This window comes from Pseudopodoces humilis, chromosome 20 (assembly GCF_049639895.1).
Source record: "Pseudopodoces humilis isolate 2021_Gansu_Grassland_sample_001 chromosome 20, ASM4963989v1, whole genome shotgun sequence".
Lineage (NCBI taxonomy): Eukaryota > Metazoa > Chordata > Aves > Passeriformes > Paridae > Pseudopodoces > Pseudopodoces humilis.
The window spans coordinates 3,153,475-3,170,000 of record NC_142219.1 but is presented as its reverse complement, the minus strand read 5'-3'; the positions used below and the strand labels follow the sequence as shown (position 1 = coordinate 3,170,000).

The window sequence follows — 16,526 nt, the reverse complement described above, 5'->3', positions numbered from 1 at the left end:
AAGCGCGAGTTCCCTGGGAGCCAGAATTCCATATTTCCCGTCTTCGATACCCTCCTGTTGCTGGACCGCAACGTGGACCTGCTGACCCCGCTGGCCACGCAGCTGACGTACGAGGGGCTGATAGATGAGATCTATGGGATTCAGAACAGTGAGTCCTGCGGGGAGGGGACAGGTTTCCTGTGTCCTGGGGCAGATTGCAGTGTGTTGGGTGGGTTTGTGCTTCACTAAATGTGGTGTGGGAGCAGCTCAGCTGAAATCAATGTGGGGTTTGTTCAGTCCCAAGCTGGAGCCAATCAAGATCCACTCTGGCTCTTTTTGGCTGGGAAGGAGAGCCAGGTACAGTCTGTGGTTACTGAAGGGGCAACTTTTGGCTGTTGGCTGGGTGCAGGCACAGTGGCACAACAGGGGGTGTGTGAGTGGGAATGTTGTGTGTGCCTTCAGCATCCGTCCTGCCTGGGTCACTGAGGGGACAGGGACAATTTGTAAAATGCCATTTTCAGAATGATGTCATGCTTTTCAGGGGATAAGAAAACTCTAGAGAGGCATTTATGGGCTGTAATCCCTCCTGTTGGACTGAACTGGGCTGGCTGCTGGGCTGCCTCCAAACCTCTCTGAAAGCAGGGCAGCTGGCACTTGGGTTCTGGTGTTTGTGTAGGTCCTTGGCTCAGTGCAGGGAAACTCTCCTTAATTAACACACAGCCACTGAGTGGTTTGAGTAGTGTCAATACTGCTTTGCTACTCAGAGCTGTTTCCACAGCCTGCTGATCTTAACTTCTGCTGATGAAGTTCCAGTCCTTACAAGGGTTATTTCTCTGCATTTGACAGCTTATGTGAAACTCCCTCCTGAAAAGTTTGCCCCCAAGAAGCAGGGTGAGGGTGGGAAAGATCTCCCCACAGAACCCAAGAAGCTCCAGCTGAACTCTGCAGAAGAGCTTTATGCCGAAATCCGAGACAAGAACTTCAATGCTGTGGGGTCAGTGCTGAGCAAGAAAGCCAAGATCATTTCAGCAGCCTTTGAGGTGAGGCCTGTGTCCAGCAGTGCATCAGATAATTCAGAGTCTCTGTGCAGCAGGAGTGGGACTGGCAGATCAAGCTGCTCCCACACAATAATCCTCCATCCAGAGAAAAACCAGGAAGCTGTTCCAGTCTGTTCCCCTGCCCTGGGAGAGGTCAGCTCCACTCAGACTGTTCTGAGTAGGTGTTGGTCAGATCTCCTTTTAAGAAGCCCATAGTAATGTGGATCCTCATTTCTCCCCACACCTCTGTTCTGGGGCTTTCCCTCTGCTCAAAGCTTGCCTAACCCACCCTTGTGCTGTGTGAGCCCATAGATCCCATAACAGGAATAAACAGGACTGCAGGAGTCAGGTGCTGCTTCCATCTGCAAGAAGCCAAAGCTGATTTTTAGTGTGCTGATCAATGCCACTTGGCTGCTCTTGTTACCTGTTCACTGAAAGGTCTTTTTCCCTTCAGGATGGCAGAGAAAAAGCTTTTAATAAATAATAAAAATATTTTTTAAATAAAAAAACAGAAGGTACTTTCACGGAGTATTGTGGCTGGCATCAAAAGCAGCAGAAGTGTGCAAGAGACAGTTGTCTTGCAGGAGGTTTGAACTGTAAATTCATGCTCGTGTGTCACCTCAGGCAAATCTGGAGTGCTGTGTGGGGCATGTTTGTGGCTTTGTTGAAAACATCCTGTTGATCATTCATAAATTGAGATCCATTTTTTTTTACTTTGTGGGGACTCTCAAGAGAATTTGTTTCACTCCTTGATTTTATTTCACTGGGGGGGCTTTTTTAGCCTCTTAATCTCTGCTACATCTAAGACAAGGTAAGTGGTACCTTAACTGAAATCCTGACTGCTCAGCCTCATCCCCCAGTGCAGGTCTGCTTCTGCACTATTAGTGCTCAAGGTGCTAAAGATGGATTGTTCATACTGCTTGTTAGAAAAAGAGAATTTTAAGAAATTGTCAGCAGTAATAGGTGATAATGAAACAGCAGTGTATTGGCAGCAGAGGACTTCCTCAATCACAGGCTCCATCATGACTCTCCTGCCTGCACTTGCCCATTTAAATCCTTCACGTATGAGTCAAATTATTACTATTTTTATTCCAAGTTGCAGCAAGAGGCAGGTAGCCCAAATGCAGTGCAGACTGCTGGAGCTGAACTCTGCATGGTGCTTCAGCACATCCTCCCTCAAAACCTGGCCTGCTGTTGCCACCAAGTAGAGTGAATGGCAGACCCTGCCAGCCCAATTCCTCAGCACCTTGCACTCCAGCTCTGACAGCATTGGCCTGTCAGCCAGCAAAGTAATTCCTCTTTGTGTGAAAAAGGGAGTTGTCCCTGGTAGGGAAATTGAGGAGCTGGAGTCAGACAAATGTGGATAAAATGATTTACAACACTGGGATAATAAAAAACAACAGATCATGCTGTATTATGTGCTGTCTCTCCCCATGATCCAAATGCTGTTACAGGTAATGCTCTGGCTTCAGTATAGACATCTAAAACCCTTTGTCTAAAAGGCTGCATAGCTCTAACTCCCTACAGGGAGTGCAGTAAAAGTTCTTCATGATAAAATGATCTGATTGGTGTTACTAATGTGAACAAGGCCTAACCCCAGTGATGGATTTCTTCAGGAAAGGCACCACGCCAAGACTGTTGGAGAGATTAAGCAGTTTGTGTCCCAGCTGCCTCACATGCAGGCAGCGAGGAGCTCGCTGGCGAACCACACCTCCATCGCAGAGCTCATCAAAGACATCACCAGTGAGTAGGAATAATTTAAATCCAGCAGGATGTCTGATAACTTGATGGACATCACTCAGCCTGGCAAAAACTGGCTTTGCTCCATCCAGTGCATCTCTGCTGAAATGTTAAATATAAAACATAAGCTGTCAGTTGCTGTTGTATTGATTTTCATTCTTTTCCCAAAGCATCTGAAGATTTCTTTGATAATTTAACAGTGGAGCAAGAGTTCATGTCTGGAATAGACACAGACAAGGTAAGTAAATAATGGCAATTAGCCACTCTTACATCTTCAAAAGACTTTTTTTTTTTCCTTTATGTTTTTTTGAGAGAGGAAACATCTGATCTAGGTGGTGTCCAGTGAAATGGATCTCTTGAGTTACCGTCACTGCCTGTGCACAGCTGTGGTACTCGACCTGTTGTGGGGCACCCTGTGCTCTGAGGGATCAGTGGAACTTAGAAGATGGTTAATAAGAATTTTTCAGTGCATCAGGCAAAGTCTGGCTACTGAGTGAGGAGCTGAAATGCTCTGGGGAGAGCCTGGATGGAACCAGTGCTGGGTCACTGTTTTACACATGGTCCTGAGCTATGTGGGGAGCAGCTGCTCTTCTTTCTTGCTGTTTTGGAGATGCAGCAAACCAGATCTTTCTATCCAGGTCTGATGGGAACTTTAACAATTCTTTAAATAACTGCTTATGTATTTTATTTAATAGGTTAACAATTACATTGAAGACTGCATAGCTCAGAAGCATCCATTAATCAAGATCTTGCGTCTCGTTTGCTTGCAATCCGTGTGCAATAGTGGACTGAAGCAGAAGGTTCTGGACCATTACAAAAGAGAGATTCTCCAGGTTTGGCTCTAACATTTACAGGAATTAATTCCTGAGAAAATCCACATCAGATCTTCAGCTCTATACTTCAACTTCTACATTCCAGACAGACACATCTTACACGTGAATATTGTGTACAGAGGGAGCACTGGGTTTCTGTTTGGGCTGATACTTGGGAGGTGCTTGTGTGCGTTACAACATGTTGATACAGAAGTTTATATCACTTTTTACTATTATGATTTAAACACTCTAAATTGGATATACTCTACAGAGATCGTAACCAAAAAACTTTTTTTAAACAAACGTCTTTGCTTTTTTTTCTGTTTTAAACACTGGTCATGGGTTATTGCCATGGTATTAAAGGTCATTTCTTCATATTGCAGACTTATGGCTATGAACATATATTGACCTTAAACAACTTGGAAAAGGCTGGACTCCTGAAACCCCAGACAGGTGGCAGGAATAACTACCCAACGATCAGGAAAACGCTGCGCCTGTGGATGGATGATGTTAATGAGCAGGTAAACGGGCATCTCAGCAGCAACCATTACCTCTACAGAATCATGTGCAGCAGGAAAACCTCATTTTTTATTTAATGCTATTGACTTCTTTGAGGCTGTTTTGCAGCATGAAGCAGCACTGAGCTGCTGCTCCCTCCCTCTCTCTGTGTCCCCCAGAACCCCAATGACATCTCATACGTGTACAGCGGCTATGCCCCGCTGAGCGTGCGCCTGGCCCAGCTGCTGGCCCGGCCGGGCTGGCGCAGCATCGAGGAGGTTTTGAAGATGCTGCCAGGGCCCCATTTCGAGGAGAGGCAGCAGCTCCCTACAGGCCTGCAGAAAAAGCGTAAGTTTGGCTTCGTTTTCCTGTGGTTTACAGGGAAATGCATCTCTCTGAGCAGGGAATGAGGCAAATTGATACCAGGGCAGGCAGAGTCCAGGTCTCTGTCTCATCCCCCTGTCCCACAGCAGTGTTGGATTGACCTAACCCTCCTTTGACAAATGGTTTAACTTCTCATCAGAGTACTAAAATAAACCCTAAATTTACACTGTGATTTTAATAAGTAATGTTAAGTGAAAGAGGGTTAGCATCACTCTAAAGCAGAAGCACATCCTGTAGCAACTCCAGAGCTGGGACCAGACTGAATTTCTGTGTCCCAGCCACTAATTCAGGTCATCTGAGTCTGAGTGACAGTTGATGCAGGGGAGCTGTAAAAATCAAACCAAGCCAACCTGGACCTTTTGTGTGAACCCACAGGTCAGCACGGTGAGAACAGAGTGACCCTGGTGTTCTTCCTGGGGGGGGTGACGTATGCAGAAATCGCTGCGCTGAGATTTCTGTCCCAGATGGAGGATGGAGGCACAGAGTACATCATTGCCACTACAAAACTCATCAATGGGACAACCTGGATCAAATCCTTGATGGAAAAACTGGAGCCTGCTCCATTCTAGGCTGTGTGGTGAGAGACAGTAAATGTGAGAGGCCCTGGGTAACACAGGCACATCAGCTGCTGGTCCTGGCACGGCTGCTCCGTTGGAGAAACACAGCACTGAAGGAAATTCCTGGGACCAGCTCATGAGCAGTTACCCTTATCCCTTCTGCACTTGTGTTCCAGTTGTCTGTGGAACTTCCAAGTACACAAGCAGGGTTGGAAGGCACTAATGATAAACAGTGGGAAAGAGAGAGAGATCCCTGCTCATGGTCTGACCTGGCAGCTGAGCGCTGGGGCAGTGGGAATGGGCACTGCTCCTTCTCTTTGGCAAATTGCTGCTTTTTTTCTTTCAGTTGAGCTTTGCTAGTAGATGTGATTTCTGCCTTTTAACCTCCTAAGGTGCTGAGGAGGCAGGATGCTCTCTATTCCTGACTTCATACCAGTATTCCCAGACTGTCTGTGTCTCTCTGGTGCCTGATACATTCCATGGATGCATTGGATGTGTCAGTCAGAGATCTGTACACAGCTATACCTGTGATCCTTGAGCCTTGTACTTCACTTGTCCCCTAAAGGGATCGCGGTGAGATGGCTTCTTTGTCCGAGGTACTCCAGCCTGACTCTGGAAAGCTCCTCCAGAGTATGAATGACATCAGTGTGTCCTGAGTTTATGGCTGAAGACACACAAACACTCCCTGTGTAGGGGCCAAAAATAGCAAGAGCAGGGACCCAGTAAACAGTGGGTTTAAAACAGACACTTTTCTCACCCCCCTGGTCAGGTTATAAACTGTGGTACTTGCTGTCACAAGCTGGTGTAGAGCTCAAACTTATAAAATGGAATTTTCCATGGGCTTGGTGGCTGGGCCCTTGGTGTGCAAGAGGCAGCTCCTGGCTCCAGAGGCTGGGAAGGCAGAGCAGGGTCCTTGGTGGTGCCTGTGCTGCTGCTGGGCACTGTCCTTGCAGCCACTGGGGGCTCTTGCACGCTGCAGTTCACTCTTAACAGCTAAAAAGAAAGCCCACTCCTCACCTTAAATCACTCCCTTAGCAAATATTTTGGCCTTAGTTATCATGTATAATATGTCCCAATAAATCCCTTAATTTTTCCAAGCTGTCACAGTTGTGACTGTGGGTTTTGGTCTGTTTTGTTTTCTGAGTTCTGCCAAGTGCTCCACGGAGCCCCTCTATCTGTTTAACTCCAGCTGACTTACTAGAATAAAATAAAGATGTATTTAATCTTTTTTTTTTGGAAGTGTTTGTATTCTCTCTCTCTCTCTAGAATACAAAAATGAAATAAAACCCTGCACTGTGGTAGCTGTATCCTTGTCTTCCTGTCCCAGGACAACTGAATAACTGAATTACTTTAATTGAAACTATTTTTCTAACGCCTGGTCTTTTTTAATTAAGGCTCACACAAATTTTTTTACTGTTCTGCCGCCTAACATACTACATTGGAAGTATTTGTGGAATTTCTAAACTTTTGAAGGAAAAATACAATTTCAGTCACTGGAGACTTTCTGTTTCAGGTGGGGGGGGTAACTTGGAGACAGAGTTAACAAAAAACATGCTGCAACTAAAGTGATGCAAGAAGAGCAAACATGGATTGTTTGCTCTGCAAGGTCCATTTGAAGTAGCTAATTTCAGAGTATTTAAAAAGAAAACTGAATTAGGTTTGGATCAAAAATTAGATGTTACTGTGCAGAGAAAAACAAGAAATTGACTCAGAGCAGCAGAGTGTCCTTGGGTTGGCCTTGAAGGTCTTTGTAGTATCACAATTTCCAGACTTTTTTTCCCCCAAATCTTAACAGTTGAACTAATCCCAAGGAAAGACTGACCAGGCTGGTTTCTGCTGTGTAAAAGCTACACCACAGGTGAATAAAGATGGATATAGGAAAACACATAAAGGGTTCGCCTTTCCCCTGGCCAGCAATCAGTAACACTACAGGCTAAACTTTTTTTGATGACAGTTTACACCAGACACTTGGTAAACTGAATTCATCACCAGCATTGCTGCCTGTTTTCTTGCAGCCTGCACCACACTGAGTAACCACTCCACCTAGACAAAGCCTCCTTCCTGGAACTATTCAACAACAAAATAAAATCCATCCTGACGCTGATCAATTCCCTGGAGGAGCAATTACTATTTAACAGGCTTCCTGACCAGCTGATGATGTTCTGCTTCTGTCCAAGGCCCTGCTGACCATGTGGGTAATAATTTGATAACAAGAGAACCTAATTAAATTACGGGACCATTTTCTACATCATAATATCTTTGTAGGTAAGAGATTTGATTTGCAGTACATAATCTTCCTTCTCTCTGCTGTCTGTGTTACTACAAAAAAAAAGAAAATATTACCCAACCTCTGCCCCAAAAGACTTTTACTTTTCATACAACATTATCAGAAGCAGTTTTGCTAAGAATAAACAGAGCCTGGCTCCCTCCTCCCCTCACTGCAAAGGAGCTGCAAGCACTTGAGCTTCAAGAGGTCAGGATGACTCCTTGGGACGGAGGGTAAGGGTGACACTACAGCAATCACTTGGGGACAGTGCAGGGATTATGCTGCCTTCAGCCCTCACTGACTTTTGGTAAAAGATCCTGGCTCAGCCTCCACAGTCCCAGCCTGGGGATGAGCCTCAGGTGTGTGTGAGCATCCTCCTCCCCAGGTGGCTTACAGAGCACAGGGCACTCAGGGAACAGAGCAAAAGAGGCACTGCAGCCTTCAAGATAACAGAATAAAATGTGTAAGATGACATTTTGTTAGAGGCAAACCCCCACAATCTCAACAAATGCATGTTTGGATCTGGTGACTCCAAGCCCTGGCACTGGAACTCTGGAAATGCTGTTGCCAAAAGCCCCCAGGAGAAGGGGAGTGTTTGGCTGCTCCAAGCTCCACGGCGCTGTCGGATCATAACCGGTGCTGACCACACCTAGAGCTCAGTCCTCGTGTGTGCTGCACACACACACTCTGCTCCTGCTCCTGGATCACGGCGGGATCAGCCTGCGGCACAACCCCCCTGGAAAAGGGACAGCTGCAGAACAAAACTAGGGAGAAACACCAACTTGCTGAAGTAGAGCCCGTCATCTGCCTGGGTAAGCAGTTTATTTCTTTATCAGCATCTTTCTAGATAACCAGAAATCTCGCACAGCCTACGGACAGAAAACTGAAACGCTCTGAACAGCAGAGAAACCACAGCTGGTTGAAAAATGCTGTAACTCCTGTACTGTATACATGTGCCTGAGCTTGGAATGGTGAATTCCTTATCACAAGAGCTCTTTAAAAAACATTCTAAGCAGCAGGAGAGGAATTCAGTTTAGTTTAGCTGGCTTTGGGCTGTTCAGAAGTGAAATAATCCTTCTGGATTAGTTTTTATTCTTTTGGGTTAGTTTTTATCCTAAGTCTGATTTTAAACTCCTTTTTTGTGCTTGACCAAGAGCATCAATACTGTTGATCAGGCACAGTTGCGATCAAAATTTAAAAGAACATGTAAATTGAAGAGATAATAGAATTTTTAAGTGGGTTTTCACAGCTTCATATCCAAGAAGCCAATGACTTTAGGGGAAAAGTTGAGATTTAATTTAAACTAACAAATGAGCAATCACTCCCAAAGCAATGCGTACATATGACTATAAAATACTGCTAGAAGATGAATTCTAAGGCATCTTATCCCATGCCTCCAATTTCACGGTTATTTTTAACGCAAGATATAAATATTTGCCTGTGCAAACTTGTATTTAAGCCTCAGTTTTCGTCATTCTTAAACAAAAGGCTCAGTTTGTGCCAATACCTCCATTAGATGCAATTATAGAATTAAATATTAATGGTGGCTTCCTTGGAGGAACTGACCACTTTGATCAGAACATGCTGTTGGTAATGCACCATCAGCGGCCGCTCTGATCCTGACGCTTCCTGGATGCACAGCCACAGCCCCAGGGGAGAGATTCCAGGAGCCAGCTGGACTCTAACAGCCCCCCAGCCTCACCCCCACGGCCGTGCCCACTGCCTGTGTCTGTATTTCCATCTCCTTCCTTACCAGTCCTGCTCTGGAGACTTTGATCAGATCCCAAACTCTCTTTCAACACCTCGGCAGGACTCTGAACAGGCCCACACCAGTCACTAACAGTCTTCCAGGTGGCCATCAACCCTCCTGACCACAGGATTTCCCCCCATGGCAGGGTGGTGTCCCTGCTGTGAAGACTCACCTCGTTCCTCTGCTTCCAGGCCGGAGAGGAGCCAGCCCCAGGGAGCCGGGAGAGCCATGCCGGACTCCTTCACCATCCACTTCCTCAAGGTGCTGCGGGAGCTGCTGGCCTTCGTGCTGTTCAGCTACACAGTACTGCTCGGGGCGCTGCTGCTGGCCGGCTGGACCACCTACTTCCTGGTGCTAAAATGAGGGCTCTGCCCCTGCTCCCACGGGCTTTCCAGAGGCACCCAGTTCCACGGCACAGCTCCACACACGGGATGGGGGCCCCTAACCCCTGCACCAAACCTGCGAGCGTTTTCTGCTGTTGCTGCCTCATCGCGGTCTTATTTTCCTATGTAAAAACAATAAAGGTTAAAAGAAAAGGTATCCCCATGCATGCACTTTACAGATCCTTTGTGTCTCCTGGATGGTTGTTTCTGTTCTCTGAACTATTTAAAAGCCTCCCACCAGTTTTCTCCTGAGATTCCCACCCTGCCAAGCGCAGCACAGGGGACAGCAGGGATGCAGCACCACTCCAACATCTCTACAAACAAGTCCTGCCTTGTCCTACTCTGCCTCATTAAGGGTGTGAAGGCAGACACACAGAAATCGCTTGTAATTTGTTTTAGAAGTCCTGAAAAAAGAAATTTCAAATCAGCACAAGTTTCCCCCCTCCCTACGGTTTTACAAGGTACAGGGTTGTTACCTGGAGCTCTCAGGTGTGCCAGGCTTTTGAACAAATGTTTAAAGCATAGAGTTAGATGAAGAATGTGTAATACAGCAATGCCTCAGTAAAGTAACCTGCGCTGGCTGAGTCTCTGAAAACAGGAGAGAAAATAGGAATTCCTGCTGTAACTAAGAAGAATAGATTTAATTGATGAAGGCCATTTTGTGTGGAATTGCATGGGAAACCTTTGCTAGAGAAGGTGGAGATTATCACTAGCATGGAACTACCCAAAATCAAAGCAGCATCGTGTAGTTTAGAACAATAAAGATTAATTAAACTAGGAGCACTGCTGTCTCTGAGCTGGTGGTCACAATCTGTTCCTGCTGGAATTCCCTTTTACTCAATGGAGCTGTTTTCAACACAGATGCAAAGTTGGGTTGTTTTAATTTCTTCCTTATCTTGGGGGTTCTGCCCAATGTCCTCATGGACCATAAGCTCTGCATTCCTTTTGTCCAAATCCTTCTTCCCAAGCTTTGTTCACCTTTCCCAGATCTGACGTCACTGAAATACATCACCCCCTAAACCTTAACAAGACAATTCTACCACCAATTTGGTTTTCTAACAGTTGGACATCACTCTAATTGTTGGCTGCTCTATTACACAGATTAAATATTTTTGTTCATCAGGCTTGAAAGCTACAAAATCAAACATCAAGAACAGCCTTTCTTAAAAGAGAATTCTTACACATTCCGCATTTTGTTACAATTAGGCAAGATCGTTATCTTCTCCAATCTCCTTCTCATTCCTATCACCTGGGCAAATTGTTGCCTATTTCTGACCCTTGCGATGTTGGGCATCCCGGCGAAACACAGAGGAGGTGTCTCCCAACAGCACTTGTGCTCCACAGGGCCGTGAGGGCGGAGGGGACGCGGGGACATCCCTGGGGACATCCCTGGGGACATTTCTCGGTCGCCCCCGCCTCAGCTTCCCGCCACTGCCCTCACGGCCCCGCGCGCCGCTCCACGCGCTCTGCGCAAGCGCCGCCTTCGGCCCCGCCCAAAACAACCGCACCCCCGCAGACGCGCGCGGTGACGTCACTTCCGCGCGCCGAGGGGCCAAGATGGCGGCGGCGGGCGGGCGGTGGCTGTGGAGCTGCTGCTCCGTGCTCAGGTACCGCGGCGGGCCCGGGGGGACAGGCTGAGGGGGAGATGCACTGCTCACGCCGCGCTCCCCACCTGCGAGCTGTAGGTTAAAGAGCACACAGCATAAAAGAAGGAAAACAGACCGGTTGTTTTCATTAAATTGCTGTAGAACAAAAAAATTCTCATTGCTCTGTGCTTCTGTTTTTCCGCTCATGTATTTCCGTGATAGACCCTGACTCCAGGGTGTTTGCACAGCTTGGGTTGTAAGTAAAACTGGTCACAGAGACCCAAGTGTCGCTGGATTGTAATAAACCTGTCACATTTCTCACCTGCATGTACCACACCACACTTTTAAGCATGTTTTTTAACCTGTTTTCCAGTATTATTGACCATCAGCAGTTTGCTGGTATCAGCTAACATACATTTTCTCTCTGAAGGTATTAATAATGCACTAGTTAACGTGCTTGTCTTTTCCTGCACTTACGATTAAATAGTAATACAAAATTTGAAACAAACTTACTCATCTGCTGTCGTGCAGCTGCATCACAGAAACCCGGCACAGTCAGGTTCCCCTTGAACAGCTTCTGGATGTTCTCTTCCTTTATCCCAATTTCCCACGCCACACAGGGATGTTTCTGCTGCTCAACTTTGCCTTTTGCTTTTCCAGACGCAGCTTCCCTGTCCTGGCCAGCGTCCGGCAGCGAGGCCTCGTGGGCAGGAGCGGGCGGTGGCAGCAGGCCATGGGGCTGGGGGTGGCCCTGTGTGCCGTCCCCGTCGTGGAGGTACCCCCAGCACCCCCTCCTTGCACCAGTTTAACACCCAAACCCATTTGTCCTGGTTCTCCCCCTGGGGTTTCACCCTCAGGGAGAATTTGGCTGTGTGGCCTCGCTGTGGGGCTTTTCCTCCCCTTTGTGTTGGAGTGGTGCTGGCAGGGAGGGCGATGGAAAGGTCACACGGGTGTCTTGTGTTGCAGCAGCAGAGCTCGGGGTCCCTCAGCAATGATGCCCTGATCAGAAGAGCCGTGTCCCTGGTGACAGACAGCACGGCCACGCTGCTGTCCCAGACCACCTACGCACTGATCGAGGCGCTCACTGAGTACACCAAGGTGAGCTCGGGGGTCTCACGCCTGGCACGAGCTGCTGCTGGCAGTGCCAGCTGCTCTGGCACTAACTACACCTCTTAAACCATGCTCAAAATGGGCTTTTGCAAAATTAATTTAACCAAAGAGGTTTGGGGAGCCATGGGGTCGCTGTTCTACACCAAATGTGGAAGTTATTTTTAGCTTGGTTAAGCTGTTGCTTTTGGGTTAAAAGTAGACAATTCCAGAATGGTTTAGGCTGGAAGGACCTTAAAGCTTATCCAGTCCCACGAGCAGGGACACCTTTCACTATCCCAGGTTGCTCCAAGCCCTGTCCAACCTGGCCTTGGAAGCTTCCAGGGATCCAGGGGCAGCCACAGCTCCTCTGGGCACCCTGTGCCAGGGCCCCACCATCCTCACAGCCAAGAATTTTTCCCTAACATCCCATCCAACCTCGCCCTCTGTCAGTGTGAATCTGTTCCCCTTCTCCTGCCATTCCATGCTCTTGTAAGAAGTCCCTCTTTTTACTTAGGCAAAATGACCCTGGAACTCAGAGCTGGGGCTGAAGAAACTCGTAACAGTTACTTATATTCCCTGTGTACTGAGTTCTCTATTCTTGGGCATTTTATTGCCCTTCTCAGCCTTTCTAAGGCCATGAACTGAGTTCCATCAGAAGAATGGCATGAGCCATACTTAAACCTGAAACAACAATACACAGTTTAATTTTGTAAATAAAGTGCCAATTTGAGTAAAGTATTTGCATTCCAGTTTACATCCCTGTCAGTACATCAAGAGTAATTTTGCTAATTAACACCAGGCAACACTGAGACAACACCAGAGCTGTGCAGGAATCATGGTAACTGTGCAAAATGATTCCTTCACAGGCAGTTTATACCCTGGTGTCTCTCTACAAGCAATACTCCAATCTCCTTGGGAAAGTGAATTCGGAAGAAGTGGATGCAGTCTGGCAGGTGGTCATAGGAGCCAGAGTGGATGTAAGCAAACCTCCCTCCCTCACCATCTGCCTCTCCAGCCCTGCTCTCACTGCTCTCCACAGCTCAGGAGGGCTCTCAGGTCTGTTACACCTTGTTTGATTCTTTCTCCTGCTCCTAGATGACCACCAAGCAGCAGGAATACCTCAGGCTGGAATCCAGCTGGATGACAGCGCTGCGGCTGTCGGAGATGGCGGCAGAGGCCGCGTATCAGTCAGGTGCGCACAAGCAGCCTCTGCCCTTTTCCCTCTCTGAACACAGCTCAGACACACAATGTACATTCAGTTAACATCACAAGTGACAGCTGGTGCCTGGTTTTTAGAGGTGCTGAGCACGTACATTCTGGTTTTGGCTGTGAGGCTGTAGGTGCTTTCTTAGAACTAGGCCTGGAAACTTCATGCGTGGTTTAGGTCAAAACCAGCCATGTCCAAAAAATGTTTGAGGGAAGAGTTCAGTTATTTTTAAATGCAAAGCTCAAACGTGGTCCTGGGAGCCACAGAACCAAGGCTGCTTGTGAGTCCAGTAGGGCTTTCCAGCTGGGTTTAGTTATATTAAAAAAGGAAAAGATACTAATTTTTGTTTTTTCTCCCTGGAGAGATTTGAGAGCTCTGAGACTGAGTTATCCACTAGTTTGTGGTAAATGGGCAAAGTTACTGTAGTGGAGAAGGGAGGGAAAGCAGTGAATGTACAGAGACACCCTAATTCTGTAAGTGCCTGGAAAAGACCCAGGAATCTGTGGGAGTATGGGAGGAGAATGATGGGAATTCAGCAGTGCCACAGATATTCCTGCTGCTGTAGGTGCCAGGATGGGACAAGGACTGAAAAGTTCTGGCACAGAAGGAGTGGGCTGGACTTAGCTGTCAAACCCACTGGCACAAGGTGATCACTCCTATCCACCTCCAGCTGAATCCCACTGGGAAGGGAGAATTCAAGTGAGCTGTGACTTCTCAAAGCAGATGTAAATGAACAGTAAATGCATTGAGCATTATGCAGCCAAACAGCCAGCACAACACAGCAAAGCAGATGATGATCCCATGCATTTCTTTAGCTGAAGGTTTGCCCAGTGCTCCTCTAACCCAGTGTGTCAATCCTTCCCTCCAGGTGCAGACCAGGCCTCGGTGACAGCCCGCAGCCACATCCAGCTGCTGCAGTCCCAGGTGCAGGAGGTGCGGCTGCTGTCCCAGAAAGCAGAGACCAAATTAGCTGAAGCTCAGACAGAGGAGCTCCTAAAAGCCCGAGGAGAGGACCCCTCATTGCCACAGGGTGTTTCAGGAAATACAGATGATGACCCTTACCTTCGGGAGGACTGAACAGAACTGAGCTCTCAGGGTCAATCACAAATTGAACAGTCCCCAAGCACTTAAGTGTGGGATGGTGTAAAACTGCTGAAATAAGGCTGTGATTACTTTTTTTTTTTTTTCCAAAAAAGGAATGCTTTACAAATCAAGTATTTGGAAGGCTTCAGTTTTGTTTGTAACTTACCTTGTTTGTGATACTTTTGGATTCATTTATTTAAATGTTTATCTATGCAAATGTGAAGACTGTTACCAGGGGTGGCCTGGTGTGATCTACTCGATGATTCCCAATGGTAATTGTGTCTCTGCTTGGAGGGTCCTGCTGCTCCCTTGGTGTGTTTGTGGGAGCTCATTAGGGATCAGCCAGAGAAGTGTATTTAAAAATCCTTGTTTTTAACCTCTGAGGTAAATGATGTCTGTGAGGCAATGCCTTTATTAAACTGTGCAAAAGCAGCTCATTGTGGGTGTGTCCATTTGGGGAAAAGATTAGGTCCTGCTTTCTATTTGAATTTAAAAGTTTCTAAGCTCTGAGTTGGCAGTTGCTCCAAATTAACACTGAGCTGCAGTGTTTGCTCTGGAGCTGAGAATTTCTCATGGAGTCACCCAGGCTCTTGGTGCAGTTTTGTTCAGCACAGCAACTTATTTCACCCAGAGTCATGTCTGGGGGAGGTTCCCCGGGAAGCAAAGCAGGGAGATTTGATTTTCAAGATACTGTGGTTATAAACAAAATCGTTCTGGCAGCTGCTGTGTACTGTTCCACAAAGCACTGAGCAAAAGAGGGTTTTACATATTTGAATGCTTCCCAGTGCAAGGGAGTAATTATTCAGGAAATAATTATTTCTTTTGCAAGCTTAATGTTTCACTGCAGGTTTCAAAACCACAGGTGTCTCACTGTGTAACTTTCCTAACCTGACAGCTGGTGTGAAATTTGCTTTGTAGAACAGCATCCACTAGAACTTTATCGCTGACAATTGGAAGCAGTTAATCCCCATCTACCAGGTTGTGCCAAGAAAACACGCATTAATCAAAAGTTTTTCACCACAGATTAGCATCTGATGTACTGCATCTGTGTCAAGGTTGCTGTTACTAAATTGAGTTGTGCCTGACCAGGAATTTTTTTACCTGCAGCATAAACTCTGTCTCATTTTGGCTGCCTTTGGAACAAATGCAATCTCAGGTGCACAGCACTGTTCATTTACAGATTAAGTAGTAAAAAGAAAATTAACAAACCTTCTTTCCTTGCTCCTCACTGGGTGCTGCTGTATCCAAGGAGGATGGCATAGTCTGGAATTCAGTTCACAGGGAGCTGCCAGTGTCTGCTGTGCCAAACACAGCTCTGGGCTGCAGCATTAGGGAAAAAAACCCCTGTGATGAGAGGATTACTTGAGTGGCGGCACAGCCAAGCCCTCAGGAGCCAAATGCACCCTCATGTCAACCTCTAACCACAACTGCTCTCCTTTGGTACCTTGTGGAGTTGAAGAACATCTGCCAAGCCCCTGACCCGAGTGCGCAAACAAGTTGTGTACCTTTCAGCATGCCACAGTAACTACTCAGATGCTTGCATGGCACTGCCAGGAGCCTGCAAAGCCAGGAAAGTCCCTCTTCCCCTCTCAGGGCCTGCTCCCAGCCCTGCTGTGACCCCACTTCTGGTTTCACTGCACGTCCTGCGCTTCCTGCCCGAGAGCTGTTCCCACACACGTCCAGCCTGATGTGGCTGGAACCAACCAGTCAGTCCAGCCAAGTCAAAGTGAGGGTGAGGAGCACAAATGGTTCCACATCGCCCCCAAAACAGGGCAGAAGGGAGTCCCTCATCTTTGTTAGGAAGTGAGAGCTGCCAGTTGAGGGTTAGCCCACACACCTAAGCCCACAACAGACATGACATCATGCTCTGTGCTCCTGAGTTTGCATTGGGAATCATCGAGTGGATCACAAAAGTGCTGGCACAGCAGCTCACAGGGCACCACGGTGCCCGCTCTGTCCAGTCTCCTCTCCAGGACCAGCAGCAGTGCCCAGAGAATTGTGCCCAGAACCTGGGGTTTGTTGCTGACACTTGGCCTTGTTTACTAAGCCAACACACCTGAAACTACACACAGGCACTTTCTCAGCTACAGTTCATGAACCCCTGTTGGAGCTGCAGCCAGGAAAAACAGCAACAGTTTGCACAAGACCACCCTGA

General features: G+C 47.3%; 3 protein-coding genes across 4 annotated transcripts in view; all 3 read left to right on the top strand.

Annotated features, from left to right (window-relative positions):
- The window catches only part of VPS33A (VPS33A core subunit of CORVET and HOPS complexes), an 8,712-nt gene extending 2,398 nt beyond the window's left edge, over nucleotides 1-6,314 (top strand). Inside the window, exons 6-13 of the mRNA XM_005524277.3 lie at nucleotides 1-148; nucleotides 826-1,019; nucleotides 2,633-2,759; nucleotides 2,927-2,994; nucleotides 3,452-3,589; nucleotides 3,952-4,089; nucleotides 4,246-4,414; nucleotides 4,826-6,314. The exon at nucleotides 1-148 is cut by the window's left edge and continues 27 nt beyond it. Coding sequence (XP_005524334.1) covers nucleotides 1-148; nucleotides 826-1,019; nucleotides 2,633-2,759; nucleotides 2,927-2,994; nucleotides 3,452-3,589; nucleotides 3,952-4,089; nucleotides 4,246-4,414; nucleotides 4,826-5,019 — 1,176 coding nt within the window. The 3' untranslated portion in view covers nucleotides 5,020-6,314. The remainder of the gene's footprint in view (nucleotides 149-825; nucleotides 1,020-2,632; nucleotides 2,760-2,926; nucleotides 2,995-3,451; nucleotides 3,590-3,951; nucleotides 4,090-4,245; nucleotides 4,415-4,825) is intronic.
- Nucleotides 6,315-7,678: 1,364 nt separating this feature from the next.
- LOC148182740 (uncharacterized) lies at nucleotides 7,679-9,521 on the top strand. The gene is made up of 2 exons (XM_088065050.1): nucleotides 7,679-8,085; nucleotides 9,215-9,521. The coding sequence occupies exon 2, from the start codon at nucleotides 9,252-9,254 to the stop codon at nucleotides 9,384-9,386; it is 135 nt and encodes a 44-aa protein (XP_087921176.1). The 5' UTR covers nucleotides 7,679-8,085; nucleotides 9,215-9,251; the 3' UTR covers nucleotides 9,387-9,521.
- A 1,355-nt stretch (nucleotides 9,522-10,876) lies between these two features.
- DIABLO (diablo IAP-binding mitochondrial protein) lies at nucleotides 10,877-14,803 on the top strand. 2 transcript variants are annotated; one of them, XM_014253735.2, is made up of 6 exons: nucleotides 10,877-11,013; nucleotides 11,653-11,767; nucleotides 11,962-12,090; nucleotides 12,948-13,058; nucleotides 13,177-13,273; nucleotides 14,157-14,803. In XM_014253735.2, the coding sequence occupies exons 1-6, from the start codon at nucleotides 10,964-10,966 to the stop codon at nucleotides 14,363-14,365; spliced, it is 711 nt and encodes a 236-aa protein (XP_014109210.2). In that variant the 5' UTR covers nucleotides 10,877-10,963; the 3' UTR covers nucleotides 14,366-14,803. The 2 variants fall into 2 exon arrangements, with proteins under 2 accessions (XP_014109210.2, XP_005524333.1); XM_005524276.2 differs by having other exon boundaries at nucleotides 11,959-12,090.
- Nucleotides 14,804-16,526: the final 1,723 nt, after the last annotated feature.

Excerpts from the sequence above, each read along its gene's own strand:
- DIABLO (XM_005524276.2), top strand. The coding sequence starts at position 10,964 with ATGGCGGCGGCGGGCGGGCGGTGGCTGTGGAGCTGCTGCTCCGTGCTC. Across the intron at positions 11,014-11,652 it reads AGCTGCTGCTCCGTGCTCAG|ACGCAGCTTCCCTGTCCTGG; the intron begins GTACCGCGGCGG and ends TTGCTTTTCCAG. Across the intron at positions 12,091-12,947 it reads CGCTCACTGAGTACACCAAG|GCAGTTTATACCCTGGTGTC; the intron begins GTGAGCTCGGGG and ends ATTCCTTCACAG.
- LOC148182740 (XM_088065050.1), top strand. The coding sequence starts at position 9,252 with ATGCCGGACTCCTTCACCATCCACTTCCTCAAGGTGCTGCGGGAGCTG.